The sequence below is a fragment of the Hippoglossus stenolepis genome, chromosome 9 (genome assembly GCF_022539355.2).
Source record: "Hippoglossus stenolepis isolate QCI-W04-F060 chromosome 9, HSTE1.2, whole genome shotgun sequence".
In the NCBI taxonomy this organism is placed as follows: Eukaryota; Metazoa; Chordata; class Actinopteri; order Pleuronectiformes; family Pleuronectidae; genus Hippoglossus; species Hippoglossus stenolepis.
This window is the reverse complement of record NC_061491.1, coordinates 26,757,492-26,779,775: the sequence shown is the minus strand read 5'-3', so window position 1 is coordinate 26,779,775 and position 22,284 is coordinate 26,757,492. Positions and strand designations below refer to the sequence as shown.

The window sequence follows — 22,284 nt, the reverse complement described above, 5'->3', positions numbered from 1 at the left end:
GAGGTCATACAAGCTGTGGAGTGGTAATTTCTTTGTTTATGATTTGTTTGGAAAGTAAACTCGGAAACGGCGTCGCCCTCAGTTCAGAAGAGTTTTTGTGGCGTTGATGCAGTTTTCAAATAACCATCGGCACTTTATCCAAATTACAAATGATTCCCTGATAATTTGGAGGCACTTTTTGGACACATTTTCAACTCAAGTCAGTGCCTAATATGTTAATAATCTCAGATTATTTCATGTTGTTTAACTTCACGAGTCGTCAGCGTTGCTCCCTGATGCAGAACTTTCCCAGTCTTGTGTGTCTGTTTCCCTCGGAGACATTTTTACTCTCAAAACAGTCGAATGTGTCCGGAAACAAAAACACGAATCATTTAAAAATGGAACCACCTCCCGAAAACAGCTTCAGGCGACAAGTTTTGATCGCAAGTTTGGAAACGAACAGATCATCTTGTCCAGTTGCAGAGACGGCCACACGGGGAAGATTCCCCGAGCTCCTCTGATTGGTCTGATTCTCCCCCCCGGTGTCATGGCCGCAGTGGCGAGCGCACGTCAGATGGCTAAGTATCCCGCGGTCTAGTTTTTTAATTATGCCGCCACATCGCTGAGCGCCGCTCTTCACATCTGTCCGTCAGGTAGCTGGGAAACAGCAGCCTCGCCGCCGTCATCGGCATAATCCCACAATATGTCGTGGAAATCTGCTGCACTTAATAAAAAGAGATAATCCCGTCGGCGTAAGGTGAGGTTTAAAATCACGTTAATCAGCGTATGGAGAGGCTACTCGCAGCCACGCACTGGATTTGCTTACAGCCAGTTGTGTGTCAAAGAGCGATTAATTAACGGTAATTGATTATTTTTCATTATTCTAATGACAACAGTATGTGGCCAATGCGGTGGGATCCCTGAACGAAACAGCTGTTAGCATCTATGATATGCTATAATTACATTGCTCCTTTTTTTTTCTTTTTTTTATCTCCCCTCAAAAACCAATTTAGCAAATGCATAAGCAGTGATGACAGTGTACTATCTGTCTTCGATGACTAATGGACAAAGGTCTGCCTTCCACTCAACCACAGCTCCAGCTGAGAGACGTCCTCGCTGTAATTATGTATGTACAGTATTTATAGACCGGTGTGGCGCTAACGTCCGCGAGACTGTGAAGAGGTTTTATCTGACACCACAATCTGTGCGGAGGAGAGAAGAGGAAGCTCGGCTCCTTCCTCGCCTCGTCTCATGTTCACGCTCGTTCAGGACGTTTCCTCTCCTCAGAGTCTGAGGCTTCGTCTGTTTGTCCCATAGTTTCATCTGATCTGGTTTGTTTTGGTTTCACATTGTAATTTAAGGACTAAAGTGTTTTGTCTGACATACGTGAGTCCTGTCGTCATCACCTACGTGGGCGGAGTCTACCTGTACTTGACTCTGATTGGTTTGTAGACGGCGTCTGACATCGGCGTTTTGTTAGTTGGGCGAGTAGTAGTCTTTCCGTTTGAATGGAACGGGTTCATTTGGTTGCCACGGTAACATCTTTATGGTATTACCTTTATGGTATCACCAACTTCAGGAGCAGCACTGTGGCGGCTGTGGCTCAGGAGGTAGAGAGGGTTGTTGGTTCGATCCCTGGCTCGTTGACTCTGCATTTTGAATGTGGATAAAGCATTAGAAATAGAAATAGAAAATAGAAAAAGCGAGCGTTCAAACATATCGTCGGAGGTGAAGACTGCGGCTGCTTCCTCTTCTTTCTCTTCCTCTGTTGTTTAATGCTGTCTCTACTTCCTCTGATTGTGATTGATAAGTTTTCACGCTGTCAACCGACAGAACCTTGCAAAACCACCTAACGGGAACAGGTTTAATCCTCAGTCTTAAAATACTCAAATTGAATTTTAGTCTAGAATATGAAAGAAGACACCACGTATAACCTGTAAACTGCTTCCAGGGCCTCTCGTATCAAAGGATTTTCAGAAATATAAGACGACCTCTGTGTTTCGGGAGCTAAAGCCACGGACTTTTTACCAGAGGATGACTTACAACCCCTGAAACCTCAAAATGCCAGAGAATAAACTCCCCGGCGTGATCCGTCTCACACACGAGGCCCGAGTGGCGTCTTCAGCAAACCTGCAGTAAAAAGTTGGACGTGGGGAATGTGAGGCGTCTGACTGACACCTGACAAATGCCAGTGTCGGGCCGCTCCTTTGCTTCGCGATGCACATCTGAAAAACCTCGTGGAGGCATCTTGTCCTTGAGGGGAATCACATTGTGGACAACCTGCTCCTCAGGTGCCATGTCACCCAGTGTTGTCATGAACAATGCCGCCGGGCCGGTCACTCTGCTGCGGGTGAAGTGTGTCGGTCTTCTGTGTGTGTGTGTGTGTGTGTGTGTGTCGTTGTGTGTTTGCCGCCACTCATCTTCCACCCAGACGGAGCTTGGAGCCGAGCCGAGCCCGAGCCTCCTCCTCCGTATCTCGTTGGAGCTAATTAACTCCTTAGGACTTTATGATTGGGGGGTATTGCTCGGGAGCACTGAACCCCGTCCAATTAATTAAGAGGTAAACGGGCGACAGCGATCGCCCCAAAGACTCCCCTGTCAACAAGTTGATTTTCAGCTTTTCTTTATTTTGCACGGGGGGGCCCCTGATGTTGGTTTACAAGCCGAACCCTTGTAATCAGTAGTCAGCGGGGTGGTGGTGCTGCGTACACAGAGCAGCCTGGCAGCGGCGGCGGCGTCTCTCTGCCGTGCAGCGAGCTCAGGGACGTCTCTGTTTGTCTCAGTCACCTGTCACGAATCACCTCCGTCAGCCCCGTCTGTGCTCGGCCTGACACACGGTTTGAGCGTGTGTGTGTGTGTGTGTGTGTGTGTTTGTGTGTTTGCACTCGTCCCTCCGTGGACTTTGTGCTGACGCTCTTTTGCTTTTTGTGTTTATCCAGGTCATCAAAGACCCGCCGCCACCTCCTCCACCTTCCCGTCCTCCGCCACCTGTGAGTATTAATGTGGTGTTGTCTCTAAATACTAGAATTAAAATATAGGAAAGTCATCAAGCAAAGCCACAGCTCAGATACTGTTCTTTATTAAACCAAAGCAGAAAATTACAGGAACATTTCTGCATCTGCATAATTAGGCCTAATGGCTTTCTTTTCAAAATAAGAAGATGAGATTGATTTTATCTTTATATGATGAGTGGTTGAGATCTTTTCCTCTGACTCAAGACAAAAAGTTTATTTCTCAAAATGTTGAGCTATATTTTGAAAACTGTTGATGTTATTACTCTGAGAAATTTAGTTAATTAATTGTTTTTATGACCTTTTTATGTCCAACAACCCATTTGTCATCGTTTTAACAAATCTCTTTTGATCTCTAGTTTGCCCCTCATATAAGTATTGATTAAAAATAAAGATATCACATTATTTTAGTCTCACTTCCTTCTTGACAAAATTACGGAAATGATCTTTACAATCGGAAGGAAATGGATTCAAAATATAAATGGAGCTGAAAGAAAAGAACAATACAAGCACATTCCTGCTCCGTCTTCCTCTTGTCAGCGTTGCAGGTTTGATAAATGATGATGTTTATATGATGGTAGAGGAAGTTTGCGTCTGTTCGGATTTTTAACGAGTCTCTGAATCTCCCTCCACGTCTTTTTCTCAGGAGCCGGAGCCGCTGCCCAAGTCGCAGTGGCCGACTGTCGACGCCTCCTACTACGGAGGAAGAGGAGCTGGAGGAATCAAACGCATGGAGGTCAGAGACTTGATATCATTCTTCTTCTTCTGTGTTTGGTTTTCAAAACATGAGGCTTCGGGTTAACTGCACTGGCCGGAGGAATGATATTGTGAACGTGATAATTCAAGAACGGCTTAAGGAAGTTTCTTCAATCATGGTACAAACATTCAGTTTCGACTTAAAGATGAACTGATTAGATTTGGGTGGTCGAAGGTCAAAGGTCAAGGTCACTTTTGCCTCACAAAACATGTTTTTGGCCTTTTGAGCATGATATCTCAGGCCTGTGTTCAAATTTTTAACTGCTTAGATGTCAAGGTCAAAGGTCACGATGACTTCAATGTGTGTAGACTAAAACTTTTGTGTCTGATGGAGGCATAAAACCCCTGAGAGGTAATTCTTGATACATTTCCATCACAAAATCATGTCTCTTCTGTTCTGTTTGACACATGAATCAAACATAACAGATTAATGTCTCTGCCCACATGTGAAATGGTCTGAGGAGCAAATTTCACAATGTGTTGTTATTCAATCTTTTCTATTTATGTGACATAAAAATCTGGCATCCTACAAATATCCGATCCAGTCCCCGGACGGGCAGGAAGTGACTCGTGTGACAGCTGTTCTCCAGTAAACCTGCATCATGTTCAAGAGAAACCTGCTGACGTTCAGGGTTTTTCTAGAAGTTAGCGGAGACACACAGGCGGCGGGAGGTGGGACTGACGCTGTCCACCCGTGCCGCCGTTCCTCGTCAGTCCACTGATGCCTCCGACGTGACAGGCCCTGCCATCTCGTCCTTGGCCGTCCGGGGCCTGATTGGATCAAGTCATCGTGGGGATGAAGGATTGAGTGCTGCTGTCAACTTGACATATCCACCTCTCCCCTCCCCACCTCCCCCCAAAAACCTTGGCAGGGCCTTTGTTATCCGCCTGCTCCGTCCACGGGGAATCCAGGTTTGAAAGCCGTCCTCCCTCCCCTCCTCCCTCCCGCTCGCTACCCCTACCGCTTTCCAGCCTCGAGGAAGTTGGTGGCATTGCAGGGATTTCCCGGCATCCTCGGGGAGCTCCTACCGCTTGATTCTATCCCCACGAGTGTCGGGCGAGATGCGAACCCGACACTCCCTCCTCTCTCTTCTTCCCGTAGCAGGTTGATTCCCACCGACAGGTCTGTCTCCTGACTTCTGAGGATTCGCCCTCGCGCTCGGAGAACAAGGCGCCTGTAGAGAGACGTCCTTTTTTTCTCCTGCATCCACGTTTTCGACGTCACTTTGCCCGCTGCCAATATGTCAAACGTGTATTTAACGGGCTGAGGTGACAACATATCTTTTATTCATCGCAGCCCTCTCTCCTCTTGATGATGCGGCCGGCCAGGGACGTATCGCAGAGATGATTCTGAAAAGCTGTTCTATATTGTCACGGCTTAACCTACAGCTTGAAAACTGTGTCGCTAATTAATCACCTCTCCCCGTTCATGAGATGCTGGATCTTTTTTTATCTCCTCCCTGCAACAGATGTGATGAATTCAATTAAAAGGCAGGACAGCTTAGCTAACACACAAACCTGCATTCACACACAGACACACACACTCACACACACTCTATAACAAATAATACAGTATGTAGATGAGCTTGTTAACAAAGGAAACAACAGGTTTTTCAGGTGTTTTTTATTTTCTTATGGATTTACACTGCAGTGATGGAAGTTGTTCAAATACTTTGGTATAATCATCACGGATGTTGTGACTAATCTTAAATCAGGGGCTACAGTCAGAAAATCTCCTCCACAGCTTATATCCAGCTCTGATATTACAAATCTATAACAGTAACCCTGAGTGAAGGGGTTTGAATACATGGTCTGTTATTGAAATCGTCTGAACTGGGATCATTTCGGTGCTGGGTTGATATTTGTGTTACTGACTCTCTTGGTTTCGCTGTCCAGGTGCGTTGGGGTGAAAAGGGCTCGACGGAGGAGGGGGCCCGGCTGGAGAAAGCCAAGAACGCCATCGTGTCCTTACCAGATTACGTAGAGGAGCCAATTGTGAAACGTCCCCCCCCGAAGCCGGCTCCCACCTACCACGCAGAGAATAAGTGGTACACTCCCATCAAGGTAAATACTCCCGCGACCAACCTGACACAAAAAAACGACTAAATACTACTTTCCATTTTCTTCCTTGTGGTTTTCGCTATTTGATAAATCATGTTTCAGTCACTATTTGTAGGTTTTTGAGCGTTAATGGTTGGTTAGATAGTTTTTCCCTTCAACACATTGTTTTGCACGTAATGGGATCTTGTGATTTACATGCAGTCCCATGTTTTCTGTTTGATCAGGGTCGTCTCGATGCTTTCTGGGCGTTGTTGGGGCGGCAGTACGACCGAGTCTCCCTCATGCGTCCCAGCTCGGCAGAGAAGGTAAGACACTAAACTAAGAACCTGCAATGACCAAACTTCTCAAAATCTACAACTCGACACTCAAAAGCACAGATCATACACATGAGGAAGAATTATAAATAAGCCACGATGTGTAATACCTCAGTGTGTGTGTGTGTGTGTGTGTGGGATCCAGTAAATGATCGTTTCAGTGTTGCGTTGGGTTTTTTGTTGTTCAAACCTCTCGCCTGAAGGGAGTGAGTCATAGTTTCATCCGTGGTCAGTGGAGCTGTTTATTGTATTTGAGGATGTAAAGAGTAAATATCCTTCATCAGTCAGAAGTTGTTGTCTTTTCTGACGATTAGAGGACGAGTGTGTATCATCTTTAAAGGCGGCTGTGGCTCAGGAGGTAGAGCGGGTTGTTCACTAATCAGGATGTCGGTGGTGGCCCCTGAAGCATCGGTGTGTGGACGTATGAGTGATAGTGATTTAAATGAGACTTGAGTGTATGTAAAGTACTTTTTGTGGTCGCTAACGCTAGAAAATTGCCATATAAATACAGTCCATGGAATATTAAAGGGAATCTATTGGCAGAAATAGAAAAAAGTATTCGTGATTATGTTTTCATAAGTTAAAAATACAGATTTGAAGGCAAAGAATAGGAAAAAGAACAGAAATATGAGAATACAAATGTGATGTTGTCTATAAACGTCCGCTGGTGTGAACATGGCGGCTGCGCCTCAGGAGTTAGAGCGGGTCGTCCACTAACCAGAGGGTCAGCAGTTCAATCCCAGTCGTCTTTTTGTTTTCCATCTGCTCAGAGTGAGTCCTTCATGTCTACATCTTTCTACTGTCACCTTTGCTCCCCAGTAGATATTCCTCTCCACTCCTGGGACATTCAAATGGTTTACGATGAGACACTCTGGTCTTTCAAATGCTCCTGTAACCTCCATGAAAACCGCTGTGTTTTTATCATTGCAAATCTTTTGAGTCGCCACAGTGACTCATTACTTTATTGCCGTGTTGCACTACAGCTGTGTTGTTCCAGTGATCTGTGTACTGGGCCTCGGCAGAGGAGGCTGCTGGCACAACTCTGTCATTGTGCTGCTGTTTCCTAATCGAGCCGCAGCTGCAGCGACTCACAGGAGGAGGCGCGACGCGGACGAGACCTAATACGGTCAAACGCTGGACTTTACTCAGCCCTTCCTCGGGGGAAGAGGAACTGTACTGATGCTAGCAACCGACACTCACTGAAACCTGACACCGGGCCGGCGGTCAGGAGAGCACGCTCCTCACAAACCGCCATGTCAGAGTGTTTTTTTGGGGGTTTTTTTACAAGGAAACGGTCAAACCAACAAACCACAACATCTGCTCTGGACACGGTATGAGCTGCTGTTGCTTCATCTCAAAAGGAATGTCAAAGATTGGAGTCAGGAATCCCCCTTCATCCCACATTAATGCAACACACAGCTGTTTTTACAACCACATCAGCATGAGGCCAACTCAAAATCTAATTTAATTTAAAAGCTCGAGTGAAAACAATTGACTCCTCCGAACGTTTTCCTGTAAAATAATGCAGAGGCTCTGCAGGCAAACGGGAACAAGTGACACATCTGTACAGATGTTTAATGTATAAACTTCAGAGGAAGAGAAGTGGAACCATCAGAGTTTTGAATGGTTCAGAGAATGATGTCACGACTGCAAATGTCTCAAGGGGAATAACGTTCGCTGCTATAAGGAACATGGACGTCAACGTGTATTCCTGAACTTGTATTTTTAACCAGATTAGTCCAGATTAGTTCTTATCAAGAAGTCAGACGAGCGTCTTTCAGTGTCGCTTCCATCGCGGGCATTTTACTGAGTGATCGGCAGGAAGAGTTTCAGAAAACATCTGGAGCAAGCGTTCTCACATACAGCCGCTCTGGAAGTGTGTGTGTGTGTGTGTGTGTGTGTGTGTGTGTGTGTGTGTGTGTGTGTGTGTGTGTGTGTGTGTGTGTGTGTGTGTGTGTGTGTGTGTGTGTGTGTGTGTGTGTGTGTGTGTGTGTGTGTGTGTGTGTGTGTGTGTAATGTTGACGTATCCTTTAGAACGACTTCATGACTTCTCCCTGTCAGAGTAAGAATGACTCATGTATGATGTGAGTCTGTTTCTCTGCCATGATGATAACTTCCCGGTGCCTGGTTGTTTTATGAGGCATCACGATGACTCCAGGGTTTAATATTTTATGAGATGACCAAACTTGCTGATTCTCACGCAGTGTGCTCATTGGCAGACGCCCCTTTGTTGACAACAATTCCCCCTCGCCCGACCTTTCGTCCAACTGTCGGAGTTTCGAGCAGAAAAAAGGCAGAAACGTCGGAAAGCGGCCGATCCCACAGTGCGAGAGATGATAGATGTCGCCACACATGAGGTCGCTCCGAGCAAACTGTTCTGAAGGAGGAGAGACGTGCGAGCGAAACCCGCTGGTGGGTAAACCAGTTGTGTCAAAGCACTTAGGCTGGGAGAGGACGGGCTGCCAGCGGAGTCCCTGGCACAGCTGGCTCGCTTCATTCACATGCCGATCGCCGAGCCAAACGCCACTTTCACGTCTGTGATCACGTATCAGACGCGGGAGGGAATCAGACACGAGGCCACGGACGCTTTCACCGAGCTGCCGTGGAATCAAACTTTATTTTTAAATGAGTTGAGATGTTTTTAAATTTTTGATAAAGCTGGATTTTAACCATAGACTCTGTAAAAGATGGATGAAATAACTGCTCCTTAAAATGGAAACCCTACTCTTGATCGCCCCCTTGTGGCTGGCTGCAATATCAGCAATAGACCTAGCCTCCTCCATGTTAATAGCTGGGACATTGACTAAAATTAAAAGACAAAGTACACGTCAAATATATTGATTTCCATAATTTTAGGTTGTTTTGCAGTTTATTATCCCACTGATATGTGTAAGTTTGGTTTTAATTAGTTATTTATGTCAAAAAAAATTATAGAAATGTTTACGTAAATAATTAGCTCTATAATTAGCCACTATAGTGGAGTTATTTCAATATAGAAACTTTGGCCGACTGTGGTATGTATATATTTCGTGTGCAGGGTCTGGAACCTGGTTGTGATTTTGGTGTTTACAAGTAAACGTGGCTTGATTAAAATGTGTCTGGTGGCAGGTTTGGTTGTAGATGGCACAGCAGGGACATGGAGACGAGGCAGGGGATGATGAGGAGGAGAAGGAAAGGGAGGAAGGAGGGGACGGGGGGGGGCAGGGCAGCGGTCTTTGATGGCGGACAGGAAATCTCCAGGGTCATGAATTTTCCTGCGGGCTGCTTCCGCGGAGGTTACGGGGACTTGTACAGGTGTAAGGAAGCAGGTTGCCGCAGACATCTGTTCAGCTCGGGGAGCCGGGTGTCCACGCCACCTCGCCGCTCTCCTCCTCCTTCCGTCCTCGCCCTCCTTCCCTTCGCTCAGCGGCCTCCTTCGCTGACCCCTCCCTCCCTCAGCGCCGCCGCCCGCAGCCAGACTGCTGGATTGTCAGCAGATGCAGAAGAGAGAGACAGAAAATGAGAGTGAAACAGTTTTTTTCTGTCTTTCTTTTTCTTTTTTTTTTTGTGGTCTCACATTTAGCGCCTGAGGGCCTTCAACACCAAAGGTAGAGCGGGGGTGGACACAGCTGCAGTGCCGAACTTGCCCCGGGCACAAATAAAGAGATCTAATGTGGTTTGACTGTGTTGTCGGTGAGACCGGGGAGCCGGGGAGGCACTTCAGAGCCAACTTAGCACAGCAACATCTGCCGCCAAGTTTTGCCGGGGATCGACTGGGGACAGCAGGTAGAGGAAGGTGGCAGAGAGGGGGGGGGGTGGCCTTATTCTGATGCTCACTCGGCTCTTTTTGAAGAGGCGGTGGTGTGCTTTCTGTTTTGTTTTTTTTACCGTTCGCCACCCCCACCTTCACACTCCAGGTATTGTTTTCTGAAAGCAGCTGTCCGCAAAATGTCCCAACAAGGTGCGCGATGAATGATGCATCACTGTACATTAAACCCTCCGAGTGCCACGGAGAAAGACACGCGGGCGGGCGGGCGGGCGAGCGAGCGAGCCAGGAACGGAGAGCGGGCGTTTGAGTTCCTGTGAGTCCGGTTGGATTTCCAGTTGGATTTCCATTTGTTCTCCTCACGCTCGCCTGCTCCTCGCCAGGGGGACGTGTGGGCTGAGTGAGCTGGTGTGTGCGGAGGTTAATGCTATTATCTGATGGGCCTCGACATTGTGGAGCTCAGAAAAGACATTTTTATCTGGGTTTTTTGTGCAGATCAGATCTTGAAATTTTAAATTAAAAGCTCCAACGAGGCGATTTTTGCTGATTTAGATCAGAAACAGACAAATCGAGAAACAGAACCTTCTTCTTCTTCTTCGTCTTATCGTCAAAATCTCAAATATCGTCCTCATCTGAAAAGAAAAAACGTATTTTTCTTTGTTGCTCTGATTTCTGTCATCCTACATGTCGCTGCCATATTTGGCGTCATTGGCATTATTATTATAAGTAAAGAAACATATTTATCTCTTTTTAGAATAATTTTCTTTGTTTTGAATTTCATTCCATTGGACTTTCTTACGGGGGAAATTCAATCAACGTGAAGACATTGATTTAGATTCCAGATGTTTGTGAGAGGGATTTTCCATTATTTTAGAATTGTACAATAAAATGTTTATATAATAGATACAGAAGGGAATCAGGATATGTCCGCCAAGTCCCAACAGTCTCATTTAAATTCACTCGATCAAGATTTTTATTTGGATCTGCACATAATATTAGTCCCCTAAATATAGATATATATATATTTTTCAGGATCCATGAAATATTCTCTGAGCAATCAATAAAAATGTTGACAAACTATTACACCCCTTAAAGAAGGTGAAAAATTAATTCCTGGATCTGCCCCCTCATCTGGATCTGCACCAAAAATTGAAGGGCTTCTTCCTTCGGTCATTCCTCACCCCTCTGCAAAATCTTTTTTAAAACAGCTTTTGCAGTTTTTTTCCTGCAAGCAAACAAACAAAGGCAGACAGAAATAGAAGCTCCTTGGAGGAAGGAAGGATAAGAAGACATTTCGCATCAGGAGTCGGGAACATCTGAGAGGATTTGGAGTTTTTTTTTTCACAGAAACAAACGGGAGGCAGTAAAGCACAAGTGGACGTAGAACCAGCCTCCCACCTCTCTGCCTCCCTCCTTCCTCCTTCCTCCTCTCCTCTTCCCTCAGCTGTTTTTATCTTTCCTTCACCCTGCCAGCGCTCCGTGCCCCGGCTGTGACAGCATCTTAATTTAACAGCCGTCGGTCACGTCGTAGCCTGAGCTGTGGGAGCGTTTAATTAAGTGACTGTGAGCAGAGGGACTCCACGGACCTGCTCTGGAGGAGTCCCGTCAGACGGAGGGAGCAGCGAGAGAGAGGGAGGGAGAGGGAGAGAGAGAGAAGGACGGATGTAAGGCGGAAAAATAAATAACGAGGACGAGGCTGGCATAAGCCGAGGGCCACCGAGGGTATAGGTGACAGTCTGCTTGCCGTAGCCTGGCACGGCACGGCACGGCATGGCATGGCAGAGCTGTCCTCGGAGGTCACAGAAATACATGTCGGGTCTATTTTCTCCCTCCTCCTCGGCAGCGGCCGCCGGTTTCTCTGGGCTCAATTAGGAGGCTGCGAGGTGATTGTTTGCTTGGAACCGGAGCCAAGTGAAGCATTAGACTGGGAGCTGGACGTAGGTGTTTGCTCTTTAACTGTCAGTGTTTCACTGAAGGAGCCTCGTGTAGGGTTCTAACATCAGTAAGTCATCAGTAGTCATTCAGCCGGCGAAGGGAGAATAATGACGGTAAACAATGAGCATGACTCCGAGTGCTGGCAGCTTCCCTCTGGCCTCTACACTGCATTTTTACATCGTGAGCCACTGGGTCACGTTTTGTGGGAAAATGTTCTCCCAGTGAAAGTTTCTCTCGACAGCAGACGGTCGAGGAGCGAACGATTTAATGTGGCGGGAAAAAAAATTATATTTCCAATATGTTTATAGTCTTCCACAGCCATGATCAAAACACACGTCTTTGTTATGAGAACTGAGAGAGAGGATTGTGGGAAATGGAGTCTTTTGTGGAGCGGTTTCCATTTTTACAGATGACTGTCAACCAAGCAGGATTTTAGATTTCCTACTTTCCATTCATTTAAATTTGATCATCCAACTTTAGATATTAACCTTACTGGTTGTTCAGAGTTGCTTTTAAGGTTTAACCATTAATTATCATAAATAGAGATAGAACATGGTGTCGTCTGTCGTAACATCACCAACAGATCCTAATTTATTTTGCCATTACAAATTAAGACCATGACCTTATTTTATTGTCATACTTGTTGATTAGAATGATTTAGTTTTAGGTTCCTCTTCTAATTTACTGTGATCTTGTTTTATATTGTTGTTTAGCTCATCCTGTTTTTCCAAAATAAAAGCACCGAGAATATGATATGTGCTCTTTAAATTGCGTCGTCGAAATAGAAAGAGATCGGACGACCAAAGGAAATATTACCAACAGTAGATTAGATCGACCCGACTCACTGCACCAGTAAATCAGATTTAAATACAGATTTAAATACAGATTTAAATATTGGACAGTAGCCACGCCATAGGATCAGCAGTGAACTGGTGTATCGGTATGTTCTGGGCAGGCTGGTCACATGGCCGCGGTCCAGGAGAGGAGACGGCCGCCTCACAGGAACTGAAGCAGGCCGAGATAAAAACACAATGACCCAGTTCACATCCTGCAAGAGGTGAAAAACCTTTAAAGGCTCATTTGTAGTGAGGAGAAAACGATATGGAGGAATTTACTCCGTGCACGACGACAGACTGCTTGTTCAGTCTTATACGGAATCGAACATAGAAAAGATGTATTCGGCAGCTTCCTGCTTTGCATCTTTTTGTCGCCTCATCTTCAGATGTAAAGCAGAGCAAACATTTGCTCGGCATCGTTTTGAAGAAAAAGGAAAAAACAAATGTAAACAGATGCACACACACACACACTCATCCTTTCACGCTTCCCTTTCTGTTCCTGCCTTTGTCTTTTACAATGCCACGCTGAATATGGTGAGAACATCTTTTCTTGAAACTAATACAAGCCGTCAAACTGCATTTGTTCGGCGTTAGGATTAAAAAATGCCTGCGAAGATGTCGCGGTCTCGAAGGTGTGCGGCGTGGCGGAAGGCCCACGTTCGGCTCCCTCCACAGCCGGTGGACAGAATAATTTGGTACCTAAACGTCTGATGAGACAATATGCTAATGTGGTACTAATATATGCCCAAAGAAAGAGTTGACAGCAGCGCTAATGTAGAATAAACACGGGCTAATGCATGCGAGGGGACGTCGACGTGTTGACATCAGACGGGATATTTACCATCACACGGATAAATACCTCAGCGAAACAAATGTAACACCTAATTTCACAATAAAAGGGCTTTTAATCGGAAGTAAACAACCTGGCAAATGACATTAGGTTGAAATGAAGCTCTAGATCAGAGAGCATGAGATTTCCTAATTAACAGGGGTAATTGGAATTAAACCAGGGCGTCACAAATAATGAAGCATTGGGAGAAGAGATGAAATGAGTGGAGTAAGAAAAAAACATTCTCATGCTTGACATTTAACCCGGCGTCTAATTTACCTCTGTGTGAAAACGGAGGAATTAAGTCGGTGGGTGTTTTGTTTTTCGCTGAGGGAGGAGCAGCGTCGTGTGGGTTCGGCTCGAGGAGGAAATAAGATGTGTGAGATCTGGGTGAACTTCATCTTTACTCTCTGGCCACAGGGGAAGTCTTACACTTAGTTTATCTCCGGGTTCTAAGACATTTCCTTTCTTTAGAAATCATTTTGCAGTTTAACCTTTTGAAGTTTTGGTTCCTCGTGGCCGTCGCTGCCCAGTTCTTGTATTTTTTCGAGCAAATCTCGTGTGATAACATAGAATCCATTGATTCCTGTGAGTTTTGTAGTTAAAGTTTAATACATTTAATAAAGCCTCTCATATTTAGACATTTTATAGATCTTTTCTTCCGTGACTTTGCTTTAGAGATGTGAAAATAATAGCAATTTCTATAAAATTAAAAGAAAATTATCTAAAATAAAAACAGTGGAGATTCTTGCTCATGTGATATCGGACAGAACCAAAGAAACCGGGAAAGCACGTGATTCAAAAAGTATGATTTATTGCATATAAAGGTGCAAAGTGCTGAAGGAATTTTGTTTTTCTAGTAGATCAGATGTTTGCTTCAGTCATTTATGTTTCTCATCTTATTTATATTTAATATTTTTGTCTCACGCGTATTTGTGTATTTTCTTCTTCCTGAATGTAGAAGAGAATTTAATATAAAAATGAACTCTCCTGAACAAAACCCAACTATCCAAACTCTCTTTCAGATTATATTACTACTCTATTACAAGTAAAGACATAAAAACATCCAGTGTTGGTATCTTGACGGCTTCTTGTTTCTCGATTCAACAGATTTAGATGATAATTCCTAATAAAAGGAAAGGTGCTCTATTTTTTCTGTCTTTTCATAATAATCCATGTAGATCTGTGCACGTTGGAGCTCTTAAGACGCTGCACAGCACAGAGCGCTGCAGCAGCAGCAGCATCAGCGGTGGTGGTGGCGGCGGCGGCGGTGGGCTGCTGTGCAGGGTAGCGGCGAGCCCTGGGCCTCATTAGTCCTATCAGTGGACGGCCTTGTTAGCCCTAACAAGTAGCCGGCTGACAGCTCCATTCAGCCCGCAACCCCCACAAGAGAAGTGACAGCTTTAACTATGGCGAAGGCGCCGCCGATTTACGGGCCGCGCCCGTGCTCTCTTAACCAGATTAGTTCTTTTTACATTAACAGAGGAAAAGTAGGGCAGATGTCTGTATGACTGGTTGTAAATTCGATAATGACCACCATGTTAATCCCCCCCCCCCACCCACCCTCCTCCCCCCTCCTCCTCATGCACGGCCCTGTACGGCAAGTCCAGGCTGGGACCTGGCTGGTAACAGGATTACCAATGAGGGAACCCTGTGTGTGTGTGTGTCTGTGTGTGTGTCTGTGTGTGTGTGTGTGTGTTATAATTGTTGTTGGTGGCGGCTGGTTGGAGGAGTAAAGTGAAAACTAAGCCTAATGTGGGAAATGGAGAGAATTAATGAGAAAATGATTAGAGAGACGTCGGGAAACAAATCCCTTCATGTTCTTCACAAATTTCTCTGAATCTGATTCTTGGATTTGAGTCGTCGAAGGTTGTTTTCAGTTAAAAACAACTCTTGTTACAAATATTTTTCCATAATAATATGTATAAATTTGATTCTTAAGACTTGTTGTTTGAGGTCAGGAGCATTAAAAACATGTTTGAGACTCTTCTCTGACTCTAAAGGCTCATTAGTGTTTTTATACTTTGAATACACACTTTCATATGCACACATTTTTACGTGTTTGAGTCAATAAATAGAAACATATGAAAACTCTAATTCTTCTTCATTTATGTTACTTTAGTGAAAGATTTTCCAACAACAACAAAAACAAAACAAAACCGTTTCTCCGGCAACACGTCGCCTGAAAACAAAGCGAAAACAATCTGTCTGTGTGAGATTTTAATATCCGTCCAGATTTAATGTCATTTACCAGCATGTAAAGATTCTGACTCTGATCTCCGCTCTCGATCGGTTTCGGATTAGCTCTTGTTGTTCCTCATCCTCTCGTCTTTTAAATCTTGTTCGGGGGCAGAAATCCACTTTGGACGCAGCTTTGTGCCGCACGAGTATTTTTGTATTTTCCAGCCTTGTTGTTTTTCCCGGGACCGTCCGGGCCCGTGGTGCGTTCAGGGTCCTTCCCTCTTCCTCTCCATTAGCTGATCGGTGTTGTTGTATTTGGGTGGCCGGGGCTGGTACCTGCACCCACCCACCCCCTGCACCCCCCTGCACCCCCCTGCACCGCCGCCTGATACGATCTGAACTGATGTCCCGCCTGTGCCGTTTTCCTTTTTTTTTTAAATCTCAGAGTCCCTCAGACTGGTCGGTGGCGGTGTCCGCCCGTGCGCCGAGCCATTTTCTTCATCACCTATTAAAATCAAAAGCCCCCGTCGTTTGGAGAGGACCGCTGGGATCTTGGCTTTAATTAAATTACATTATTGTTAACGTCAGCTTTGCCGAGGCCGGCGATGTCGCGTGCACTTTGCCCTCCTCCTCCTCCTCCTCCTCCTCCTCACCTCTTGACAGACATATAGAGGAGAAGGAGGAGGAGGAGGAGGAGGATCACACATACATGCAGTAATGTATTCTAATGTTCCCCTCCTCTCCTCCCATTGATTTGAATTTTTAAAGTGATGGAAGCGGGGAGTCGTGTTATGCAGGGAATATGTTCACAGTGAATATTCAATTAGGCCGCTCGTATTTTGTATACATAAATGTAACGGTGTGACGGCGCCGGCTAATATGTAGTGAAGGGCCCTCGCATGGAGCTGCGTGTAATGTGATCCGCTCTGAAATGTTTGATAAGAGACGTACGTTATGAATAAACATGTAAATATGTGCTTTGTATGTACGGAACATAACAACAGCAGCTTTCTTACTTGTTTCATCCTCCAGTTTGAACGTTGTTTCCACTTTTCTCCTCAACTAGAATATCTTTACTTCTTTCCACAGACACGGACACGTTTCGCCTTCGTTCGGAGCTTTAAAGCAAATTTTATTTATGATTTGTTTTGCTCAGAAAATAAACTAATTGGCCTCGTGGACCCGAACGTCTCACCCTCTGAGCCCCTCGTCTCTATTATGAACAGAGCGGTGAAGTGTCACTAATGTGGTTCTATTGGTCGGTTTGCAGGCCCGAGTCTGTGCACGCACACACACACACACACACACACACACACACACACACACACCGACACACACACACACCTCCTCCTCTCCGTCTCGTCTCTCGTGTCCTGTTGATCCTCTGAAGCTGGTTGACGGTGGAGCTCCGACAGGTCACTCACTTTTTAAACGTCGATGTCAGCTCTAAAGAACCGTCGCAGTTTATTCAGATCTGTTATGAACGTGTGATTTCAGTATCACATCAATAACTTGAACATTTATCAACATTGATTGGTTTGTGTCTCGTAGTGTGAAGTAAATATGACATAAATAAACCTAAATTTCTCTCACTCAGCTCTTGTCCACTCCCAGCATGTCTGTTCACTTTATTAGGTACACCTTGCATATTTATAGCCAGATATTTCAAATGATCATAAATTAAGACGTCTATAAACAACAAACCAGGCAAAATGAAGAGGTTTTAAGTTTGTGTTTAAAGGTTTCAACACGTCCGGCTGCTCTCAGGTCCTCGGTGCTCCGGCAGCTTTGGAGCATAGAAGCTAAAAACCTGCTTCACCTTCAGCAAACTGACCTGAGGAGCCGTTACTGGTTCATACACTGGGAGCATGTGAGACGTGTGTTTGCTGCTGCAAGAAACAAGTGCTTTAAAAACCAGTAAAAGACTTAAAAACTGACAGGAAACCAGTTTGAGGACGATGGTACAGCAGAGATCTCTTCTTCACTCCGGCTGCAGCTGATTTGTGACGTTTCTGTGTTCGACCAGACAGTCGTGCATTATTACAAGCTAGTGGATATTAAAGCTTCAGTTTTCTGGTGTCATCATGATTGAAAATATAAAAAAATGTGATATTTCTTAAGGCCCCCCCCCCCATGCCGCTCACTGTTTCTCTCTGGATCCAAATTCTTCGGCCTCTAGTGACCATTTAAGTGAATTAGCGGATGTCGGCGTCACTGGCCGTGAAAGGGTCGCTCCTCGTCCAATTACTGGCTCCACCTCGTTAACTCCTTCAGCGCCGGGCCTCTGCCACTTCTTTAACGTGAGATTAATTACGCTAATGAGCTTAAGCACGAGCGCTTTCATCCCAAACTGTGGGCTCAACAGCAATTTAAAGACGTTTTAATTTGTATTTGACACTAATTAATTTTTTTTTGCTGCTCCTTGTGTGAAGTGACCTCGGACGAGACGAGGAAAAGAACCTCAGACGCTTCCGACGTGGTTTTGTCTCATCACAGTTCATAAGTTATTGTAATGTCCTGGAAAGAAAACTCAGAATTTGACTTTTCTGATTTAAAAAAAATGCAGCTCACATAGTTGAAATAGTTTTTTTTATTGACTGATGTCTTCTGATTTAAACAGATGTCTTCTTTAAGGATGCCGCTGCACATGTTTTTTCTCCGTCAGTCCAGGGGTCGACTTCCTCGTGAGCCTGAGTGTCCCATGAATAAATCACAGCGTTCCATAATTGATTTGAGAGAAAAGCTGTAGATGTGATAATCGCTGGCAAAACTGCACGGCGGCTAATTGAAAGCATCGCTGACGAGCTTCCAGATGTAGTTGTCGTTTCCCTCTCGGGTCCCAGCTCGGGGGGAAATTTCCACTTTTTCCGCAGTTTGAGTCGCGGTCTTTTTTCCGGAGGAAGACGACAATTTCACCGCCTATTTTATCAATATGTCATTCATCATGATAATAGATGTATCCGATGTTAATGTCGATAGTTTATAAAACAGCTTATTAACCTTAATGACAGTGTGATCTTTTACAATTGATAGGTTGTCTCACCTTCAATTACACTGAGTAATGATGATACAGATTTAATTGATGCCTAAGTGCTGTAATGGTATTTTTTTTCTTCCATGGCCGTACAGCAGCTCATCAGAGGAGCGTCTGTGGGCTTTTCCCTCCTTGTCTGTTTGTCTGTTTACACGTCTGCTCTCGGGGGCCGCGGCAGCAGGGGCCCGAGAGCCAAGAGGATCTTTTTTATTCGATGTAGAAATACTTTATGTTACTGTGGAAAAGAGGAAACACGAAATGAGGACGTACAAAATACTGTTAAAGCTGTGTTTCGCCTCCAGGAAAGATAAAGAGGCGTCATGGACGTGGAGTAACAAAAAGAAAACAGAAAGAATCTGTGTTCCTGCGTCGTCCCTTCGCTCCTCTGCCGTCCGTCTGTCTGCGAGTCCGTGTCTCCGCTCGGTCGCAGTGTTTCGGAGGCACAGATGCACATTCAGTCCTGTGTTCTCCGCCGTCTTAATAGTGTTAACCCGTCAGCTGTCCCCAAACCGAGGACACAAGCATCTCCAGTGTTTTCGCCGCTAAGCCGGATTTTCACTCTTTTTCTCGCCGAGCAAGTCGCCAACACAATTCTCCGCTCTGTTCTGCTTTTCTTCCTCCTCCTCCTCCTCCTTCGTGCTCTCGTACTGAATTCTGCTCTCTGCGACAAAACCTACATGAAAATGCTTTTAATTATGAGAATCCAGATTTCAAAAATAAGGTTTTAATCACAAAGCTTGAACGTAACTGAGGAGAAGAGGCTCGATGGTTCTCACACTTTGTTTTTATACTTCAGGAGCAACTTAAGCTTCATAGTCTGAAACTGGAGCATTTTTTTTTTGTGTGTTTGTAGGACAAGTTTATTGGCTTTTAAATAATCTAGAAGATTTGCAGCTCATTTGGTTGGACAGCGAGATTCAATATTATTTTTTAATACGCACGAAAATGGTGTTTCTAGCACCGAATATCAAAAAACACTTGAGTACCAAAAGTGACCTGGTTTCTGTTTTTATTTTTTTAGATTTTCTGCTTTTTCTTTGCTCATTGAGTAAATGTTGCAGCTGCTTGTGTGAAAACATGATTTTAAAAAGGAAAATGTTTGTAGAAAACATTTTTTTATTGTGCTTTTGTTAAAAGATGTTATTTTGTCATCTGCAGTTCTAATTGTTCTTCAGTATGGGCTGACGATACTGCCATGCTGAATTATACCGCAATAAAAACAATTCCATAGAGTCGATATCGCCAATTATCATGATAAATGTTGCGTTACTATTTATTTATTTTAAGTTTAAAGATGGATTTTTACTGGTGAATGAAGGTTGTGGTTTAAAACTCCTTCATGAGCAGAGACTTTTCACTTTTCAACATTTTACAAATCTGAGAGGAATTTAGTTTTCTGCCTCAAGTTTCACATCCATGTATATTGAACCTTTTTGTTTTAAAGTTTTTGATGAAAATGATATTGCGATAATTACTGATATTGATTTATTGCTCAGCCCTGATCGCCAGGTCTTAGTTTAAATGTTCTTCTGGAAGTTTACTTCATTTAAAATCACATCAAACTCTTCATTGTCTGTTTTACATGTCAAAACTTAACTTCACCCAGAATGCTCCACCTTTACTTTCTCTCATCCGATCGACTGCAGGACATCAACTTCCACCCTCCTCACCCTCCTCCTCCTCCTCCTCCTCCTCCTCCTCCTCTTCCTCTTCCTCTCCCTGCTCCCGTCGCTCTCTCTCCTCCACTCTACATCGTCTCCTTCACTCTCTCCCTCTCGCTCGGCCTTTGTCTGCTGCCTCGGTGTGTGACTTTGTCCTCCTCTGCGTCTTTCACACTCCCTCTCCGTCTCCATCGCTCTCTGTCCGTTCACATCGGGACGAGGGGCGCTGGGCGCCTGTGACAGTGCGCCTAATTAAGACGTAAAACTGTGGGCAGCAGGTTTCTGAAGGTTACACTGTCTATACCGCGGGAAGTGATAAAGAATGGAGTCACTGATGACATGTGACGTTTTCACCGGGGATGATGCAAACCGCTGCTAATGAAGCCGGGGCGAGGGAGGAGAGAGCAGAGGGGACAGGGGGCCTCTGTGTGTGTGCGTGTGTGTGTCTGTGTGTGCGTGTGTATGTGTGTGTGTGTGTGTGTGTGTGTATGTGTGTGTGTGCGCAGCGTTCGAGGCCTTTGGGATTTCAGGGCAGAATATTTGAGTCAATTAGACAGATCGGGTGCGTGAGAGTTGCTGCTCTGCTCTGTCACCGATAAGTTAATTCTCTGGTACTGTAGCTGTGATGGTTCGGCCGCTGCCTCCTGCTCATATGTCGTAGAATCGTCACTGAGGCTGGGAGATGATTCCATATTGTGTTTTATGGACTTTCAGGTGGAATCATATCAGGTTTGTGAGGATTTAGGTCAAATTCATGATCCTGTGACAGGTTTTGTCTGAATCATGTGGGAGATTGTATAATTAGTTATATTGATATTGGAGAAAACAGATCTATCAATATTTTTGTGATTACAGCAGAGTTACTGAGGGAATAATCCAGAGTTATCTGTTAAAATTGAAATTCTTTGAGACTTTGGGTTAGATTGAAACAGTTTCCTGTATTTAATACATCCATCAAAGATAAATATATAATATATTAACATGCTTATGACCCCCAAATTAAGATAATTAAGACAGGGTATCATGAAATTCTAGTGTCTATTCAATACTTGAGTCATGTAACAGACATTTTCTTGTTTGTCATCGCCTGTTGTCGTTCTGTGTTCCCTTTGTTTTCGAGAGCATCTTTTTAAATTATTAATTGATCCACAAACACAATTTTTTTCTTTACCCCATTGAGGGAAAACCCTAAAGTCATTACTGTCTTAACTAGACAAAGATGAAATGAGGCTGAATCCAAACACTTTCCCATCCAGACGCCACGTCTGTGTCACGTTCCATCGCCTCTCGGCGGCGTCTCGGCGTCTGGCAGGCGATCAAGGCCGACGCGTCCGCAGCGAACGTATGAAACCTGTTTTCTGTAAAAATATAAAAGCTGAAGCACGAGTCGAGCTGCGTCTCGCTGCGGCGACGTGAACGAGAAGTTGAACTGAAAAGCAAATGCATAAAACATGGTAGCTGGCGTTTTCCCTTCAGTGGAAGTGATGTTGACACGCTGAGTTAAAGACGCGCGTCGCCCCAAACAGTGCAGCGTGACTCCCCCGAAAAACTTGCAAACTTGCAAAGACACGGCCCGTCCCCGCAGCATCATATGTGCGTCCTCCCGGTGAAATATCCTCGGAGACTCGCAGTATCTGCACGCGGTAATAAATGCCGTGGCCACCAACCTCGCCATTAGGAAAACAGCGGCGACATTAGCCTTTTTAATGCCTCGTAATAGAAAACGCAGCCGCGCCACCCTGTTGAATAATTACACTCAATACCGAGTGTTCGAGATGAGGCCTCGGGCGACTGTGAATGTCTGTGGTCTCCAACATATGCAAATAAATTAAGATAATGCAGGCCGCTCTCAGATTTACGCTGACGGCGGCAGCAGAAGTTGAGGCGAGTGTTGACCCGACGCCGAGTCTGAAAACCTGCTTAATTAAACAGTGCAATCAGT

At 44.9% G+C, this 22,284-nt stretch overlaps 1 protein-coding gene across 1 annotated transcript in view; it reads left to right on the top strand.

Annotated features, from left to right (window-relative positions):
* Positions 1 to 22,284, top strand: part of antxr2a (ANTXR cell adhesion molecule 2a) — a 66,526-nt gene that overhangs the window by 26,815 nt on the left and 17,427 nt on the right. The window contains exons 13-16 of the mRNA XM_035166726.2: positions 2,919 to 2,969; positions 3,637 to 3,726; positions 5,643 to 5,810; positions 6,032 to 6,112. Of these exons, the coding sequence (XP_035022617.1) occupies positions 2,919 to 2,969; positions 3,637 to 3,726; positions 5,643 to 5,810; positions 6,032 to 6,112 (390 nt within the window). The remainder of the gene's footprint in view (positions 1 to 2,918; positions 2,970 to 3,636; positions 3,727 to 5,642; positions 5,811 to 6,031; positions 6,113 to 22,284) is intronic.